At 35.0% G+C, this 19,204-nt stretch overlaps 1 protein-coding gene across 6 annotated transcripts in view; it reads right to left on the bottom strand.

The window, feature by feature from the left end:
• Positions 1 to 786: 786 nt before the first annotated feature.
• SLC9C1 (solute carrier family 9 member C1) overlaps positions 787 to 19,204 on the bottom strand; it is an 85,640-nt gene continuing 67,222 nt past the window's right edge. For 3 of the 6 annotated variants that reach the window (XM_073230408.1, XM_073230410.1, XM_073230411.1), the window contains 7 exons: positions 18,957 to 19,130; positions 10,902 to 11,033; positions 10,598 to 10,783; positions 7,304 to 7,430; positions 5,262 to 5,308; positions 3,588 to 3,675; positions 787 to 1,584 (listed from right to left, as the gene is read on the bottom strand). In XM_073230408.1, coding sequence (XP_073086509.1) covers positions 3,610 to 3,675; positions 5,262 to 5,308; positions 7,304 to 7,430; positions 10,598 to 10,783; positions 10,902 to 11,033; positions 18,957 to 19,130 — 732 coding nt within the window. In that variant the 3' untranslated portion in view covers positions 787 to 1,584; positions 3,588 to 3,609. The remainder of the gene's footprint in view (positions 1,585 to 3,587; positions 3,676 to 5,261; positions 5,309 to 7,303; positions 7,431 to 10,597; positions 10,784 to 10,901; positions 11,034 to 18,956; positions 19,131 to 19,204) is intronic. The other 3 variants (XM_073230409.1, XM_073230412.1, XM_073230413.1) reach the window with 3 other exon arrangements.

The raw sequence follows: 19,204 nt of genomic DNA, 5'->3' as shown, positions 1-19,204 counted from the left end.
CAGGTGTCCATCCCGACTGAGGGCTTCCTCTCCATTGCCCTCGCTCATGCCTGTCCCTACCTCCTTATACATTCTGCTGGTGTGGATTGGCTTATCACATTGATGACTTTGCAAGCAGATTCTGAAAATTCTTTGTCCAACCCATTCTTCCTATTTTTTTTTGGAAGTGAATTTACCCTTAGAAATCCTGTATTTTATGCTGTTCTGACCTATCCAGTAAGCTTAATGATAAATGTCTACAGCGGACAATCTGTTAGAAGGCAACCATGTTCCCTATGTCAGCTCAGTCTCTAATAAAAGTGTGTGTGTGTGTGTGTGTGTGTGTGTGTGTGTGTGTGTGTGTGTAGGTGTAAGTGTGTATAGCAGTGTGTGTGTGCTTTAGTCTCTGTCTTAATCTTTTGTCTTAATTTTCAGTTAGTTCAGAACTCAGAGGAGGGAAAGTGCTCATTAATGGGATCCCTCAAGCACCAAAACAGCAGCCATGTAATCATCATTGGAAAGAAAAACACTAGTTGAGGTTAGTTTTGGAGAGAAGTGATAGTAGTTTGAGTTGACTTTCCCAGCGGGAATAAACCATATTGTCTTCTCAAGGCCATTTTGTGAATGGAGTATGTCTACTTGGCTTCTACAAATGTACCTACCACCAGTCGTAGCAAGAAGCTCTGGAGTAACATTCAGATTTCCCCACCCCCCGGTGGAAGCATGAATCTGAAGACACATGTTTAAACCTTTATTACTTCTTCAGACACTTACTTCCAATTTACCACACTGGAGGGATATGCTGTATAGAAGCTAATTACAGGCTTGTTTTCAAATCTCTGCTCTGCCTCTTAGTAGCTGTGAGATTTTTGGGAAATTACTCCCACTCATTCTTTCGGTTTACTCATTTGTAGATTGGGAGTAGTAACTACTTTATCTGGTTGTTGTGAAGATTAAATAAGTTCTTAACTGTATAGCATTTGTTGTATACCTAGCAGAGAAAGAAAGCATGCTATTTTTAAAAATTATCTACCAGACACCATGTTCATGGTAAATAAAATGGTGAACAAAGTGGACACTGGAAGTTTCATTTTAGGACTGAGTTACGTGGTTCTGTCTAAATCAGTTTCCATTGCTTACTATTTTAATTCACTGTGTACCCCCAAAGTGAAGTACAAGGAATGACTAAAATCAATACTTGATACAAGGTTAACATCATTTAAACTACATTTCAGTAGCATTTTATTTTTCATAAAGTGAATCAAACCATTTTTGCTCTAAGAGCACTCTACAAACTATCGAGGCTGCATAAGCTTATTTTCTGGTCCTAAAACTAAGACTTACTCTATGATTTTCTGAGATGTTTTAGATATTTAAAAATACTGGTTATTTTAAATGAAGAAAATTTTTCAAAAAAAAATATTTTAAACAGAGTGGTTGCAAGGCCCAAACTTCTTTCTGTGCAGCACCAAAGACATGTACACAGGATCCAGCTTGAAGTTGCTCCCTCTTAAAGAAGGGCAATGTGTTTCAAAACCAGGAGACATCTCATGACAGTGGTGCCAATTAATGTGTCAGTCTTCTAAACAGTCTTGCCAACCATTCCTATCAGAAGTGGGAAGAAAAAAAAGAAAAGCAGAAGGTCTTTGAAACTGCTGAACATTGATTTAAAACCCAGAATAGGAATTAGAGGATCAGTTTCATTCCCACAGGAAACATCTGGTCATTATTGCTCAAGCAAGGGAAAGACGTTGACCAAATGAGTGTGAATCACTCGTTACTCATAAAGTGGTGGCTGCATGTTTTAAGCTGGGAGTCAGAGTCTGGGAAGCCACTGCGGCCTGCTGAGCTGGACACAGGGATAGTTTATGGATTATTAGGAGGAGGATTTCCATTGTGAGAAACACTGACAAGCCATTATCAGCCTTGGCTGTTACCTGTCCCATTCACAACACATGATGGCTGAGTGCAAAGGGTGGTAGGAGGGAACAGAGTACTTGCAAATATACTATATTTGAATAATGCTTGATAGTTTTACAGTCATGCTTTTCATAATGAGAGCAATAAAAAAAAAACCACAGAAGAGAAGTAAACAAAGCCTTCCCTACTCACCTTTCTAACACCTAATTGAATCATTTAGATTATGTTTTCTGGCCTTTTTTCATGTTAAAAAGTCTATGTAAAGTTTTGTCTTCCTGTTTTATACTTTATAATGGACCAACAACCAGTCTTTTCAACGGTTGTGCTATTTCCTTGAATGGATATTCTGTTGTGAAATTATATGCTCTTATTGTCGAACAAGGGCTCTTTTTAATTTTTTGCCATTAGAAATGGTAGTGTACTGGACAATTTTTTACATATGTCTACTTTAATATTTTGGATTATTATCCGTACTGATTCCCAGAAGAAAAATTACTGAGTCAGTGTGTGAGCATTTTTATGACTTTTGTTAAAAATTACTTTTACTCATCTACCAGCAAAATATGAGAAAATGAGTAGTATTCTAATATCAACTGTCTCCAAGGAAAAAGACGTTACCATTGAATAAATATTATCAATTTAATAAGGCAAACGTTAATATTTCTTTGTTTAATTTTGCATTTTTAATTTTCTCTATATTCTGGGTGTTTTCTTTTCCCTGATTGGCTGTTGGACTCCTAGTATTTTCCGTATCATTTTGGGTATATTTTTCCCAGGTAAAGATATGGGCCATACTGCAAATAAGTCTTGCAAATAATTTGTCAGGGTGTATTGTTAGCCTTAAAATCTATTTTTAAATATGGTCTTTGTCATAGGAAGTGGCATGCAAGAGTTAATATTTTTTAAATGGAAATAAAATGATTTATCTGAAGGTCATTTTTTTTAACACAGTGATATGGTTTACATAACATGGAGTCATATAAAACACGTACCCACAAATATTTCCCCATAGACACCACATTTCCTACAACCAACAGCCAGACTGGTCTACTCATACTAATTGTTCCGTGAAAGTCTTGCTCCTTTGTCTCCTCTGTTCCGGACTCCCTCTTCCTTTCTCCACAAAGATTTTGTTTATGCTTAGTAGTCAGCTGTCCCACCCCCTACCCCACCTCCACCCCTGTTTTTTATTAAGCTGTTTCTCTTTTGAATTTCTTTAGCTTCAGTTGGTGCTATCCACAGTGTATCTTATATTGTTACCAAATTGCCTTTGATGTGCTTTGTCTCCTTAACCAGAGCGTGAACTCTTGAGAATTCAAGCCATAACTTAATTGCCTGTGTCTATCTTCCACAGCACATGGCAGCCTAAAAAATAACCTGACAAATTGGGAGCAGCTGATGTTGCATGTGAAAATTAAGTAGCCGCGTATAGAGGAAATCATGAGTCTTAAGGTTTTCGGAAATCTACATAAAGGAATCTTATAGTTCATTTTCCAAATTAGAATTTGGAAAGAGTGTCATAAGAAGAATCAGCTTGCCAGTGGAAAGTAATCGTACTGTGAATACTGGCCAGTGGAAGGTGTGTAATTCACACTATCACACAAAGGCAGATGAACTTGGGGCTTCAGTTTGTATCTCCAAGGAACAGGTGTGCTCCTGATGGTGCTGAGCAAACTGAGGCAGCTTACCAGTTTTTCATTTAGATTCATTCTAGGTATTCCCATAGATTTCCATCTTCTCCCTGACATTATGAAGTAATTGTGTAGGCTGTTGAATCTAGAAGTTGAGATAGGAGATAGGAGTCAAATTCTGAGACTGTTAATAATGGCCAGATTTATAAAGCAGAGCTGGTATCATCTAGTCTGGAGCAGGGGACCGACCACTGGGACTTCTGACAGTGGCAGTACTCTGTACTCTGTCCGGGGAACCAAAACACTTTGTAAAAAAAGGTGTCTACTAAATAACACAATTTGACAGTCTTCTCTGTATGACCCGCTAGCTGCTGTTTCTACCATTTAATAGACTCTCACTTGCACAATTGTTCCTCTGTATTAACAACCTCAGGCAACTTTTTTTAGTTATGATAAAACTTCACTTTGGGGGAGTATGTTCAGGGAGAGCATTAGCTTCCCTGGTTCTTCGTCCATTCCCCAAAATATGCTCTTAAGTGGAATCCTACCTGCTTGTCAGCCTGCCAGGCATAAGGAAAAAGACAGCTCATCAGAGGGCTCTAGAAGCCATCTAATATTTTATCTTAAATGTCTTCCTCATGTCTTTTTTTTTAAATTGTTATTTCCCAGCTTTCAGCGCCAGCTGTGTCTGGGAGAATTAGAGGTGACTATATCCATATCTTTTAGAAAATTAATATGGCAAGAGCAAAATAAGTTTGAAGAAGTAGGTTACAATGTCAAGACAGGGTTAGTAGAGAATAATAGAAATTATGTGAATGGATGACTTGTTATATGCCAAACACTAGGCAGTGTACTCCCATATCTGTAACTCCACAGCAGCGTTAGATGAAGTAGGCACTGGTATTATCCCTATTTTATAGATGGAGAAAGTGATTTTAGGCAGGTTGAGAGATTTGTCCAAGGTCACATGGCTAATAAGTGACGGACCCAGGGAATGCACACCAGGGCATCTCATGCCGAAGCCCATGCCCTCAGCCCCTGTGCTACTGGGTCAGGAGTTCCGGGCAGCAAGCCACAACCAGGGACGGTTTGGGGAAAAGCTTCCCCAGGAAGACTCCAAAATAGTTAGGAAGGCAGTGAACTTTCTGCTTTTATGCAGGGTGGGAACTTGAGTATTACAAAGAATGTTGGCCTCTTGAAGGCCAGAGAACTTGGACACATTTGAGTTGAAGACAGACATAAGAAAAACACCTTCACCTTCCCCCATAGAACCTGTGATCACCTTTCACTAAATACACACATCTGAAGAGAGATTCAAGGGAGAAGGAGTGTGTGTTCTCAGAGTTTATGCCTCATAAGAAGGGGCAAACTGTCATCAGAATGGAAGCTTCCAGATGCATAGCAATGAATCCTTCAGACCAAAGTTTCAGCATCAGGTGGAGAAATGGAAGGGACTTATAAACACTATAACTGTAGCCACCATTAAGCCCAGTTATGAAGGCGATTCAAGAAAAATATTGTGGTATCCACTGAACTTTGTTTTTCTTTGTAATTTCCCTAATATTTATCTAAAAATATAAATATAATTTCCATTGTACCTTGGACTAAGAAGAAGTATTCAGATCAAAATCTACAAAATGATTAGCAGGTAAACTCCTTCAGAATAAGGAAAACACTCTAGACTCTCTTTAACCCAAAGTAAAATTTCTAAAAAGATAGCTTTAAATTTACCTCAATAGTTGTTTCATCCTGGTCATCTTCATACATTTTCTTTGCAGCTGGTTCAAAAAAGACTTATGTTAGTTTAAGCACTGAAAACAAAGGGCTGTTTCAATCAATCCAACTATCAAATTAGACCATGCTCAAATCACTCACACTCAGGGCCTGTGCTCCCAAATTGGTGGTAATCTCAATTGGTAGGAAGAAGGGTGACTTAATAAAAAAAGATTGAAAAGTCTTTTATTAAAAAGAGTATATAACGCAAGTGCAAAAAGTTCAGAAAGTGGAAAGGAAAACTCATCTATATGCCCTACCATGCCAAGGCACTTTCATATTAATATGTACTGAGAGTGTCGGGCCCATTGGGAAGCAGCAGGGATACCTAGGGAAGCAAACAAGTTATGAGCCATGCTTTCCTGGAGTTTATATTCAAACGGGGCCGACAGATCAGCAAGCACACAAACAAAAAAATGCAATAAGGAAAAGCAGGACTGTGCACATGGCGGGTTATGGGAACATGCAGGAGAGTGCAGTTGTGTGAATCTGGGATGGCTCCTTAGAGAAGCTGAGGTTAGAGGGTAAAGGGTTAGCTGCATGGAATGTGGAGGTAGGGAGGGGGATGTTTAGAAGGTTCCAGGCCAAAGGAACAGAAGCAATGTGCCCATGTTCAGGAATGAGAGACCACAAGGTCCCCCAAATTAAGTGAATCATTAATGGTTTGGCAGGCTAGATTTTGGAATGAGGAGGAGAGATGACTGACAAAGGAGTGGATGGTAAAGGTATCATGTCCTGTTTCTGCTTAATCTAAAGGACAGCAATGACAGCATTTGACAATAATGTCATTGGCTTCAAAGGTATGTAATTTTAACACAATAAAGATAAAATTTGTTTAAAATTAGCAACAATGTTATATCATTGGTATTTTTCCTTGACACAGATCATCTGTCTTTTCCAAGTTTTACATGGGAAATTAAATGTTTGATGTCTGTATAATTATTAATCATTAATTTATCATTAGGCATTTTGATAATTTATAATTTTTTTAAATAATGCTCATTTTCACCTTTTTGCTTTATTTCTTTAGAACAATGTCTAGAAACTAGAAATTATTAGTTAACTTTCATTGTGGTATAATTGATAGATATAGAAATTATATTACTTAGCCAAAGGATACAAACACTTTGTGACTTTTGAAATCTTGTGATAAATCTACTTTATTAATTTGCACTTGTATCAACAATTAAGAATATACATCAGATTTACATTTTTGGGTTAATAGGCATTATAAGTTTTTTAAAAAACCCTCACTAAATAGGTAGACCAAATATTCAGTGTTTAAAAAATTTTGGCAGTGTCAAACATTTTTCCATGTCTTGTTTTTAATGTAAGTTTTCTTCTGTGAATTGTCCTTTGCTTATCTCTTGATTGATATATTTTTATTGGCATCAGAATTTTAAAATTAATTTCTGTATTTCTAAATTTACAGCATTGTTTCCCCTTCAGTGAAATGATAAATATTGAATTCTGTGATTATTTATTTCATAGTTTACTTCTTTACTATTAATTTTTTAACCTACCTCAAACTCATTTTCTAAATTTTCATCTGTGGCTTAACAGTAGTTATTAAATAATTATTTATGTTATGATTCTATTTTTATCACATGAAATGCATATGAAGAATATGTTTTTTATCAAGGTTATTCATTCAGTTTGATGATTCATATGTCTGTTGTTCAGACAATACAACACTATATTCCTTACCACTGCTACATGCAGTAGCTTGATTTTGGGGAAAGAGCTAGAAATAACCTCGTTAATCTTTTTTCGTATTATTTTGATAATTGCACATTTTTTTCTTTTAGATGAAATTTAGAATAATTTCTGACTATAATTTAGACATCTCAGTCTGAATTCACAAGTTACATATCAAATATGGAAGTTAATAAGATTCCTCAGTACCCTAGGCAGAATGCATGTGACAGTTTTGAAACACATATATGGCTACTTTATAAATGGAAAGTAAGTTCTCAGTTGCTCAAAGGAATCTAACTTACACACTGATGTGGATGGAAGAGATGGCTTATGTGAGCATACATACTTTCTAGTGCTCCTTCTGAGTTTTTTCACATCAGTGGAAGTTTGAACTATCATTACCTTCGTGAAATCTTCAGTGCCTTGGACCTGAAAATTGACAGAATAAAAGTTAATTTCTGAGTAAATATCAGATAATAAAATGTTTCTCTGGCAAGCTACTATCTCAGGCCTTCTCTAAACATCCTGCCTAAAAATTGAAAATATTAATAGATGTTAGATAGATATCCTAAAATACTTGGATATGTTGGTTTTGTGAAAGTTAGTATTCCATATACTTTCACTGATTTTTAAATATTTTGCTTCTCTTACAAATGACAAAAAATGATCAAGCATTGATCATCAATGACCCTTTGAAATTAATCACCTAGAGAGTTTTTCTATGTGGCAGAAAGTTAAAAAACAATGGACTTCAAGAAGGCAGAGAAAGACAAGTACCAAATGATTTCACTCATTTGTGGCGTATAACAACAAAGCAAAACTGAAGGAACAAAACAGCAGCAAACTCACTAACTCCATGAAGGGACTAGAGGTTACCAGAGGGAGAAGGGGTAAGGAGGGAGGGAGAAGGGTCTTAAGGGTCATTATGATTAGTGTACTTAATGGAGGGGAGTCACAGGGAAGACGGAGTAGCACAGAGAAGACAAGTAGTGATTCTATAGCATCTTACTACGATGTGGACAGTGACTGCAATGGGGTGTGTGGAGGGGACTTGATAATGTGGGTGAATGTAGTAACCACAATGTTGCTCATGTGATCCCTTCATAAGATTGTATATCAATGATACCTTAATAAAAAAATAAAAAATAAAATGGGGATGATAGAAAACAAAACAAAACAATGGATTTCAAGAAATCCTTGAACCTTGTGGTTTTCAATATGCTTTGAATCATATTGGTGCCTAAATCCACAGTGAGTGGGGCTTTATGCCTAGGAAACTGGACAAAGTCGGGCAGGTTTCGGGCTGCCTTGAGAATCTCTTTCTTGGTTACTTAAATTCCCACATGAGCCCTGCTATTATATACTCAAGAATAGAGGTAGGGGGCACCATAGTTAAGAATAGTGTTTCACTTCTCATTGAGCATCACACTGGTGGCAGCTCTGTCTATTTGGAAAATATTCTTGTGACCATTTCTCACTTCAGGATTCCTCTCATCCCCACTTCATATTTTTCTTGTGTCCCCAGTCTACCTGTAAGTACTTCTATCATAGCTATAAATGTTTTATTAATATATTTATCTATTTTTTCACTTGACTGAGAGCTTTCTTGAGGGCAAGTTTTAGGTCTCATCTGTCAGTTGCTTAAAAAATGTATGCCTAATTTGCAAGAGAATGAAACTGGCTCACTGGCTCACACCATACACTAAAGTAAACTCAAAATGGATCAAAGACCTAAATGTAAGGCATTAAGCCATGAAACTATTAAAAGAAAACTTAGGCAGGAATCTTTTGAACATGAACATGAGTCATTTTTTTTCTGGAAACATTTCCCCGGGCAAGGGAAACAAAAGCAAAACTAAACAAGTAGGACTACATCAAACTAAACAGCTCCTGCACAGTAAAGGAAACCATCAGCAGAACAAAATTGCAACCACTGTATGGGAAAATATTTTTGCACATGATGTATCTGATAAGGGGCAAATATTCAAATTATATAGAAAACTCATACAACTCAACACCTAAAAAATCAAATAACCCAATTAAAAAATGGACAGAGGACCTGAATAGACATTTTTCCAAAGAAAACATACAGATGGCCAACAGTCACATAAAAATATGCTCCACATCGCTAATTATCAGGGAAATGAAAATTAAAACCACAGTGAGATATCACCTCACACCAGTCAGACTGGCCACTATCCAAAAGACAAGAAATTACAAAGGTTGGTGAAGAAGATGTGGAGAAATGGGAACCCTCCTACACTGTTGGTGGGGGTGTAAATTGTTGCAGCCATTGTGGAAAGCAGTATGGAGCTTCCTCAAAAAACTGAAAATAGAAATACCATACGACTCAGCAAAGCTACTTATGGGAATTGACCTGAAGAAAAAAAAACACTGATTTAAAAGGATATATGTGCTTCTATGTTCATTGTTGACATTATTTACAATAGTGTTGACATTATTCACAATAGCCAAGACACAGAAGCAAGTGAATTGTCCAATCCATAGATGAATGGATAAAGAAAATGTGGTACATATATACACTATTATTCAGTCATAAAAATGAAACCTTGCTGTTTGCAACAATAGAATGGACCCCGAGGGTATTATGCTAAGGGAAATAAACCAGGCAGAGAATGACAAATACCATATGATTTCACTTATATGTGGCATCCAAAACAAAACAAATGAACAAAACATAAATAGATTCATAGACACAGAGAATATACTGTTGGTTACCACTGGGGAGATGTGGGGTACGAAGGTGAAGGTGTGATAAAGAGGCACAAAACCTCAGTTATAAATTAGTCACAGGGATAAAAGTACAGCATAAAGAATATAGTCAATAATACTGTAATATCTTTGTATGTTTACTACACTTTTGGGGATGAGCATTTAATAATTAGACAACTGAAAAAAAAGCCTAATTTAATTGATTCTAGGTCCTTCTTTCAATTTAATTTCTGTATTTTATTTATTTTATATGTCCCTTGATTCCTCCTGAAATGTGCCTCTCTTACTCCACCCCAACGTACACAAACACCCCCCACACACAATACACATATGCATGCTATCTTCCGTCTTCCGTTCTTTACATGGCACAGCTTCTCATTTTGATCAGAAGAGGAACTCAACAGCTTAAAAATGAGAATCCCCTCATGACTGCGTTCGCTTCCAGAGCAGCTGGGCAAATAGCAGTGGCACTCAGTTCAGCGTGGGTCTGACAACCTTTTTAGAGCACTGTTGATAGCAACCAGAGAGAGTCCCGCTGTGATGTGTAAATGAACTCAATAGGCCCTCTTTTGCTATTTACAACTGTACCAAAACCTATTGGCCAAAACATACAGCTTGTCCTGCTTCACTGACATCCAAGGAGATTGTCTTTGGGCTATCCAGTGCCAAAGCCATCAGTGAACTTGGGGTGTGGTGCGTGTGTATATGTTCATGTGCATGTGCAAGTGCATGCGTGTATGTGTTTATGGAGTGGTAGGGGAAAAGGAGAGGATGGGAAGGCAGAAAAGCGACAATTTCTAATGTTAAAACATTGTTAGACATATGATATATTGACCTGATGACATGAATCAATATTTCCTTACTTGATAGCATGGTATAGGAATTAAGAAAGGTGCCTTATAAGCTTTTCGTAAGTAACAATCTTCTATAGCTCCATGTATGAGAATGATGTAAATTACAGTTTTATTATAGATACTAGTTTTGGTGTTCCTTGGTATATCTTTTACATAAATGTTACAGAGTTTTAATTGCATCTTGTAGTTCCAATCCTATAAGAAAAACATAATTTTATAATGTACTGTTTATGAAGTTCAATATAAATTCCTAATAATATTTTAATGCAATTACATTCAGAGAGAAAGATAAGTTTACATAAATACCTCTTACCTCATAAGATAAATGTTCTCTTATTTTTCTGGCAGTAATAGAAAGTCCAAGTTTCAGCCACATTTTATATTCAATGTGAGGACAGTAGTGTTGAAAAGCTTCATACAAATGATTTTTGGAAATAAAACATGTCTGGAAAAAGGAGGATATGAATTCAACAATATTTTATTCTATGCACTTATGGGTTGGGGAAATAAGGTTTTCTCATTGATATAAAACATTAAAGCTAAGTGTATAAATTATATAAGATCCATGTTATTGCCTGGAAATAATACAAGGTGAACATTAATGAATATTTGTGCAATCTTATCATACAATAAATATTAACAGGTTACATTTTCAATAAGAGATTTTCATTATTCTTATCAATTTTGAAAAAGTAGAAAATGAAGTATCAAAATCATTTAAACTTTCTAACTGAATATGTATTTCAAAAAAAATCATAATTTAAGGGGAACAAACTTTTAGGCAACAATAAAATGGCTATGCTAATAATGAACAGACTATTGGCTATTAGGAACAAGCTATTATGAATATATAAGACATTCTGTATGTTGTTTATTTCTCTTGGGTAAGTACCTGTGAATGGGATTGCTGGCTAATACGGTACATGTGTTTAACTTTTTAAGAAGCTGCCAAACTGTTTTCAGAAGGTGTAACATTTTTACTCACCAGCCATATTTGGGAATTTCAGCTGCTTCACATCCTTGCCAATATCTAGTATTCACCCTTTATTTTTAGCCAATATAGGTGTGTAGTGATATGTCAACATGATTTTAATTTGAATTTCTCTGAGAGCTAATGATATTGAAAATCTTTGGTGTTTATTAGTCATTTGTACATTCTTTTGTGAGGTGTCTGTTCAAATCCTTGGCCCACTTTTTAATTAGATAACTTGTCTTCTTATTTTTGAACTGTAAGAATTCTTTCTGGGTTCCTTTGTCAAGTACTTGTTCAGATAATAATACTGTGAAAAGCTCCCTGTAATCTGTAGCTTGACTTATTCATCTTCCTCCTGGTATCTTTTTTAAAAAGCAGAAGCTTTTAATGTTAGTGACATCCAATTTATCAATATTTCCTTTATGGTTAGTGCTAAGAAATCTTTGTCTATCTCAATGTCTCCTGTGTTTTCATCTAGAATTTTTATACCTCTAGTTTTTATGCTTAGGCTTATGATTATTCAAAATTAATTTTTGTGCAGAGTGTATGGGGGTTGAGACTTGTTTCTTCCACAGGGATATTTGCTGTTTTCAGGACATTTGTTGAAAATACTATTATTGTCAGAAATCAATTGGCTATATATATGAGGATCTATTTTTGGATTCTCTCTCCTGTTCCACTGATCTATGTTGTCTTAACATCAAGCCAATAACACATGGTTTTGATTATAATAGATTTATGCCTTTGAATCAGATAGTGTAGGTCATCTAATGTTATTCTTTATCAAATTTGTTTTGTCTATTCTAGGTCCTTTGCATTTTTATATAAATTTTACAAGCATCTTGTAAATTTGTACAAGAAAGTCTGCTGAGATTTTGATTGATATTGTATTAAATCTATAAATCAGTTTGGGAAGAATCAATTTCAGAATACATCTTATCAGTATTATGGCTTCTGATCCATGAATACAGTATACCTTTCTTTTTATTTGGAGCTTCTTTAAATTCTCTAGGAAAAATTTTGTAGTTTTTACTATAGAGAGCTTGCATGTCTTTCAGTAACTATTCCTATGCACTTTATGTATTTTAATGTTTTTTGTAAAAGGAGTTCAAAAATTTTATTTCCAATTGTTAGTTGCTAGTATGTGAATACACAATTGATTTTTGGAACTTTGAGTTGTGTCTTGCCACCTTGCTAAATTCACTATAAATTCTAGTTATTTTTGGTAGAGTCTTTGTGATTTAAAAAACGTAAATATGTCATCTGCAGAGACAGTTTTAGTATTTTCTTTGTGATCTTTATGTCAGTTTGTTTATTTTTCTAGCCCTCTTGCACTAGCAGGGACCTCCAGTATAATATTGAATGGCAGTGAGGAGAGTGGATCTCCTTGCCTTATTCCCCGTCTTAGGATATTGCTGTTTTTTTACTAGTCATTATGTCAGCTGTAAGGTTTTTCATAGATGCTCTGTATTGAATTCACACAATTCCCTTTGATTGTTAATTGCTGGATAATTTTTATGGTGAATAGGTTGAATTTTGTCAAGTTCTTTTTGTTTTTTATCTACTGAGGATCTTATATGACTTTTCCTCTTTTTTTCTGATAGTGTGGTGAAATCATACTGATTTTCAAATGTTGATTCACCCTTGTACTCCTGAAATAAACTCTATTTAGTTTTGTTGTCTTATCCTTTTTATATAGCCCTGGATTCAATTTGCTTGTATTTTTTTAAGGATTTTTTTTACATCTATGTTCATGTGGGATATTGGCCTATAATTTTCTTTTCTTGAGATGTTTTCTCAAGGTTTAGTATTTGATTACATTGGCCCCATAAAATGCACTGGGAAGCTTTTTCTTTTCCTGTTTCCTGAGAAGGGTTCTATAATATTGGAACTGCTTTGTCCTTAAAGGTTTTCTAGAACTCAGCAGAGAAATCATCTGCATGGAGTTTTCTTAGTGGGGACTATATAATTAAATTTGTTTTGAAGTTTCTAATCCTTGAGTTGGTTTGGGTATGTGTGTATGTTTTTAAAGGCAATTTGTCTACTTCATCTAAATTCTCAAATTTATTTGCATGAGTTTGTTTTTCATATTCCTTTTTAATCCTTGTGGTATCTTTGCAATTCCTGATACTGGTAATGTGTGTGTATGTTTGTGTTCTTTCTCTCTCCTTCCCTTGTTTTCTTTCTCAATTTCTCTATCCTATCATTAGTCTTGTTAAAGTGGTTATCACTTATTAGTATTTTCCATTAATAAACTTTTGGCTTTGTGAATTTCTCCTATTTTTTTGTGTCCTATTTCATTGATTTGTGTCTGGTCTTTAGTATTTATGTCCTTCTACTTTTTTAAAAATTGAAGTATCACTAATATACAATCTTATATTCGTTTCCAGTATGCAAAACAGTAGTTCAACAGTTACCCATATTATTAAGTCCTCACCCCTGCTAGTGCAGTAACTATTTCTCAATATAGCAAGATGTTACAGAATCATTGGCTATATTCTCCATGCTGAACTACTATCTCTTTGATCAACTTATATTATGATTGAGAATTTTTGTACCGCTTTATCCCCTTCCCCCAACCCCTTCTGCATGGTAACCACAAGTCCCTTCTCAGTGTCTATGAGTCTACTGCTATTTTGTTCATTTTGTTTTGTTTTTATATTACACAAATAAGTGAAGTTATATGGCATTTGTCTTTCTATACCTGTCTTATTTCACTTAGCATAGTACCCACTAGGTCCATCCTTGTTTTTGCAAATGGAAGAATTTCTTTTTTTATGGCTGAATAATATTTCATTGTATATATGTATTACATCTTCTTTACCCATTCATATATTGATGGACACTTAAGTTGCTTCCATAACTTAACTATTGTAAATAATGTGGTGATAAACATAGGGGTGCATATATCTTTTTGAATTCAGGGATTTTGTTTTCTTCAGGTGAGTTCCTAGAAATGTAATTACTGGGTCATGTAGTATTTCTTTATTTTTCTTGGGGAAACTCCATACTGCTTTCCACAGTGGCTGCACCAATTACATTCCCACCAGCAGTGTAAGAGTTCTCCCTTTTCTCTACATCTTAACTAACACTTGTTATTTCTTGTCTTTTGGATAGTGGCCATTCTGACTAGTGTGAGATGGTATCTCACAGTGGTTTTGATTTGCATTTCCCTGTGATTAGTGATGCGGAGCATCTTTTCATATGCTTGTTGGCTAACTGTATTTCTTCTCTGGGAAAATGCCTGTTCAGGTTCTCCCCTTCTATTTTTTTATATTTAACTTGTTCTACACTTTCTAGATTATTGAAATTTTCATTGTAAAATATTGTGTAATTTTTCTTGTGACTTTTTTCTTTGACCCAGTATGTTATCCTGAAGGATATTGTTTAATTTCAATATTTGGAAATTTTTCTCGGTATCTTATTTGTTTCTAATTTAATTCCAATGTGGTCAGAGAACATACTCTGTAACAGATTTTCATCTTTTGAAATGTATTGCCATTTCCTACACATCAGCATAATGGTTTATCACAGTGAACATCTCATGTTGTATTCTTCAGTTGTTGGATGTATTAGTGCATAAATGTTGCTTATGTCAAGGTTTTTGAGAGTGTTTTTCAGATCTTCTATACCCATACCGATTTTTTAAATCTTTTCTTTTAATTACTCTGAGTGGCAAAATCCCTAACTATGATTATAGATCTATTTATCTCACCTGTTAGTCATGTCAGCATTGGCCATAAGAATATTGCAGTCATGTTGTTAAAAGTATACATATTTAAACTTAAATGTGTTCTTAAATTTCTCCTTTTATCATTATAAATATTGCCTTCTTTATCTTTGGTAATAATTCTTGTTTTGAAGTTTAAATAGTCAAATATTAATATAATACATAATCTTTCTTATGCTTCCTATTTCAATTCACTGCATCTTAAAAAACTAATGTGCGTATCTTGCAGACAGGATATTTTTGTAATCCAAGATGACAATCTCTGCCTTTCAATTGAGGTGTTTACATCTACATTTATTGTAAATATTGATATGACTTGGCTTAAGCCTACCATCTATTTATTTTCCATTTATCCTTTCTTTTTTGGCCCATCTTTTTGAATCAGTCTCCTTTCATGCCTTCTTCTGATTTAATCTGATATTTTAATATCCTATTATTTCCCCTGTTGGTCTCTAAGGTGTATCTTTTAGTTTTCTTAAATTGTTCCTCTAGTGCTAACAATCCAAAGCACAGTACCGCCTCATATTTCATACACAATCCTTTATACTTCCTACCCCTATCTTCTTTCCTGACAATTCACCATTCTTACTCTTGCGTCACATTTTAATACCTTTATGAGAGAATAATTCCATTCACACATCACCATCTTTTATTTCATATTTTTTAGTCTCTGTGTATTATAGGTTCCTTTTATAATGTTATTATTATTTTTTTGCTTTAAGTAGTCAGTTGTATTTTAAGGAAATTATAAGAAGAATCAAACTTAATTGTTTATATTTACTTACCTATTTACTATTTCTGGTATTCTTCTTCCTTACCTCTAGGACTTACCTTCCACCCAAAGGATACTGTTTAGTATGCATTATAGTACAGGTCTGATGGGGAGGAATTCCTTCAACTTTCATTTATCCAAGTTTACTTTTTTCTCTTCACAATTTAAAATGGTGTTCTATTGTTCCCTGGCCTTCATTGTTGCTGATAAAAAATGAGTGATAATTCTTTTCTGTGTTCCCAGCATACTATGTTGTCTTTTTACTTTGGCTGCTCTCCAGACTTACCTCTGTTTTTTTAGCATGTTGGTATGTGTGTTGCATGCATTTGTGTGTGAGCTATTTAGGATCCTCTCAGTTTCTTGAAATTGTAAGATAAGTTTTTCATCAATTTGAGAACATTTTGGTAATTATTTAGAAAGTATTTTTTTCTGCCCAGTATCATTTTCTTCTCTTTCTGCAAATTCTTTTATACACATATTACACTATTTGATGTTACACCACAGACCTCTGGAGTCTCTGTAAAGCTTAAAAGTCATGGTTGTTTTTGTTTTTCATGCTAGATTATTTCTATTATCTGTATTCCAGTGCACTGACTCTTTTATACTGTCATTTTGATGAGGTCTTTTTAGTTCTACTGACTCCTTTTTTATATTCCCATAGTATGGGGATATTTCCTGTCTTTTCTCTCATTAAGAATATGTTTTCCTTCAATCATTTCAACATATTTTCCTTTAGTTCTTTGGATCTATTCTTAATAACTCTTCAATGTCTTTGTCTAACCCATATTCTGGTCATCTCAATGTTGGTTTCTATTCATTGCCTCCTTTTTTTCACCCTATAGTTCACATTTCCATGTTACTTTGCTTGTTTTGTAACTCATGATTGCTGATGATACATTGTAGAGATTCCAGCCTCTGTTATCTTTCGCTGAAAATTGTTGATTTTTGTTGTGGTAGGCAGTTCTTTTATTGTCTGATCACCTTTAGCTTGTAGGCCAAGTTTTATGATTTTCTTGCTTTTGATCAGTAGAAAACCCTAAATATTTTCCAAGAATATGTAACTTGGTGGTACTTAAACTCCAAACTCTGTCTCTTACTGTGGAGCCTGTAAGGGTTTGCTTTGAGGATTTCTTCGGAAAGATCAAGAGCAAGCCTTACTTTAGAGCATGGTATTCATCCTCTACTATTCTTTCCTGTCTCACCTGCATGCCTGTGCTTTTAAACAAGTCTCTCCTTTCTGGCAAGGAAGAACTTAATTCCTTAATTCCTAATACTCCTTGACCTCTAATATCTCTGTTCCATTCCTAACAATCTGGTAAATTTAGTTTTGTCTCTTCCTGTGTAGGTGCAGCCCATCCCTCAGCCAAGGGCTTTTGGTGAACCACCACGCAGACTCCCTCTGTGTGACTCCTCCTCCTAGGACTGACTCTATAGGTGGTAACAGCTTTAGCTCCCACAACTTCGGATCTCTCCCTTCTCATTTAGCAGCATCACCATCTTCTGCTTGGATTCTTGCTGTGCTGTGGTTGGGAATCATCCTAGGCAGATGGTCAGGGTGGATGTTGGGCTTCTTTTGTGAATTTTTTCTTCTCTCAAGGTCCCAGACTTACATTGCCTGTTTTCTAATGGCAGCAAACATTTGCCTCATATATTTGGTCAACTTCTATGGCCACTTTGGTGAGCATGCTAGTTTTCTACCAGTAACTCCATCATAGCCAAAAGAAGAAGGCTAGAGTATTTTCATGCAAATCCTAGGTATCAAATAATTTTACTTATAAATATTCGAACATGAATCAATGAATGATAGAGACATTTTAGCATTTTCCCCTTGCCTTCTGCCATCCTAAATGCCAGTGATTTGTTGAACAAAACAAAACAAAACAAATCATTTGTCCTGTGGATCTCCCACATTCTGTATTTAGCTAATTATTCCCTTCTGGTATCAATTAAGTTGTTTCTCTTCTTCCCATTTTTTTAAATATGCTGGTTAGATCTAGAGGCTTCAGGTTTCCTTTCTTCTTGTGCAAGAAGACTTCAGGGACGGTGCTGCATCATGTCATGAAATATATGGTACTAAGTTTTCCCACTTCTAGTGGTGCTAAGATCGTCCTTAGATGGTGTCAGTCTGGACTTTTCATTATAAAGTTACCATTAACATTCCACTTAGTAGCTTTAGCATCGATTGTTGGTTGTTGTGTAGATCCATCATTTCATTAGGGATGGAAAATGGAGATGTTCTAATTCTCTCATTCTACATTTGTTGGCAGGAATTCTTCTCTACAGAAGAATTATTTTTCTTCAAATTTTTTGGTTATCTCAAAAGAATTCATTGAGGAAAGACAGGGTACGTGTTTAATTCTTCATCTTTTAAGAAAAAAATTCATTTTTAGAGTAACAATTTGATATCCCAGAAATCTTATTGGAAACTTTAATTTTTTATCATTATCAATATATCAAATATATTTATGGGTTTCAATTGTTTGTAGTCATTGTTTATTGTGAATTCAAATTGAGCCAGTGGGAGCCCCTGTTGCTTTGAGAATTTGGTCCTCTTTGCTTCTACTTTTCTATTAATATATCCTAGCTCTCTGACTTTTTCTATTCCGTACTCTCCAACTTATGATATTGATAGTTAATATATTCATCTAATTTCCCCAAGAGACACCTCATATAACTAGTTTTTCTGGTTAAATATTTCTTTCAATATCATAGGTTAACTTTGAAAGCCATTTTACCAGGACATCATGCTGGGTAAGTAAAATTCTGTAACAAGTTTTGTTTCTTTATCATTCCTATTTAAAAAAATTTTTCACCAGACTGTAAACATATACAAAGTACAGATGTACCCTGGAATTTGATACTAGACATTTAACAAGATATGACGTTTTCTCACCTCCACTACAGTTTTGCAGGTAGCAGAATATTTCATGGGAGTATTAGTTAAACAGTTTATCTCTCCTATTATTTCCCCACTGATCAAATAGTCTGTGTAAGTTATCTCATAATCTTTCTCCTCTGACTCCCAGAGTATTTCGTCAATTCTCAAATCTGGCTTTGATCTTTGAAGCTGTTCAGGAACAAAGAGAGAAATACATATGCCAGTTAATTACCAAAACAATCTAAGTTTTGGCTTTTTTCCTT

Source organism: Manis javanica, chromosome 3 (assembly GCF_040802235.1).
Source record: "Manis javanica isolate MJ-LG chromosome 3, MJ_LKY, whole genome shotgun sequence".
NCBI lineage: Eukaryota > Metazoa > Chordata > Mammalia > Pholidota > Manidae > Manis > Manis javanica.
Note: the sequence above shows the minus strand (reverse complement) of the source record. Positions and strands in the feature narration are given on the sequence as shown.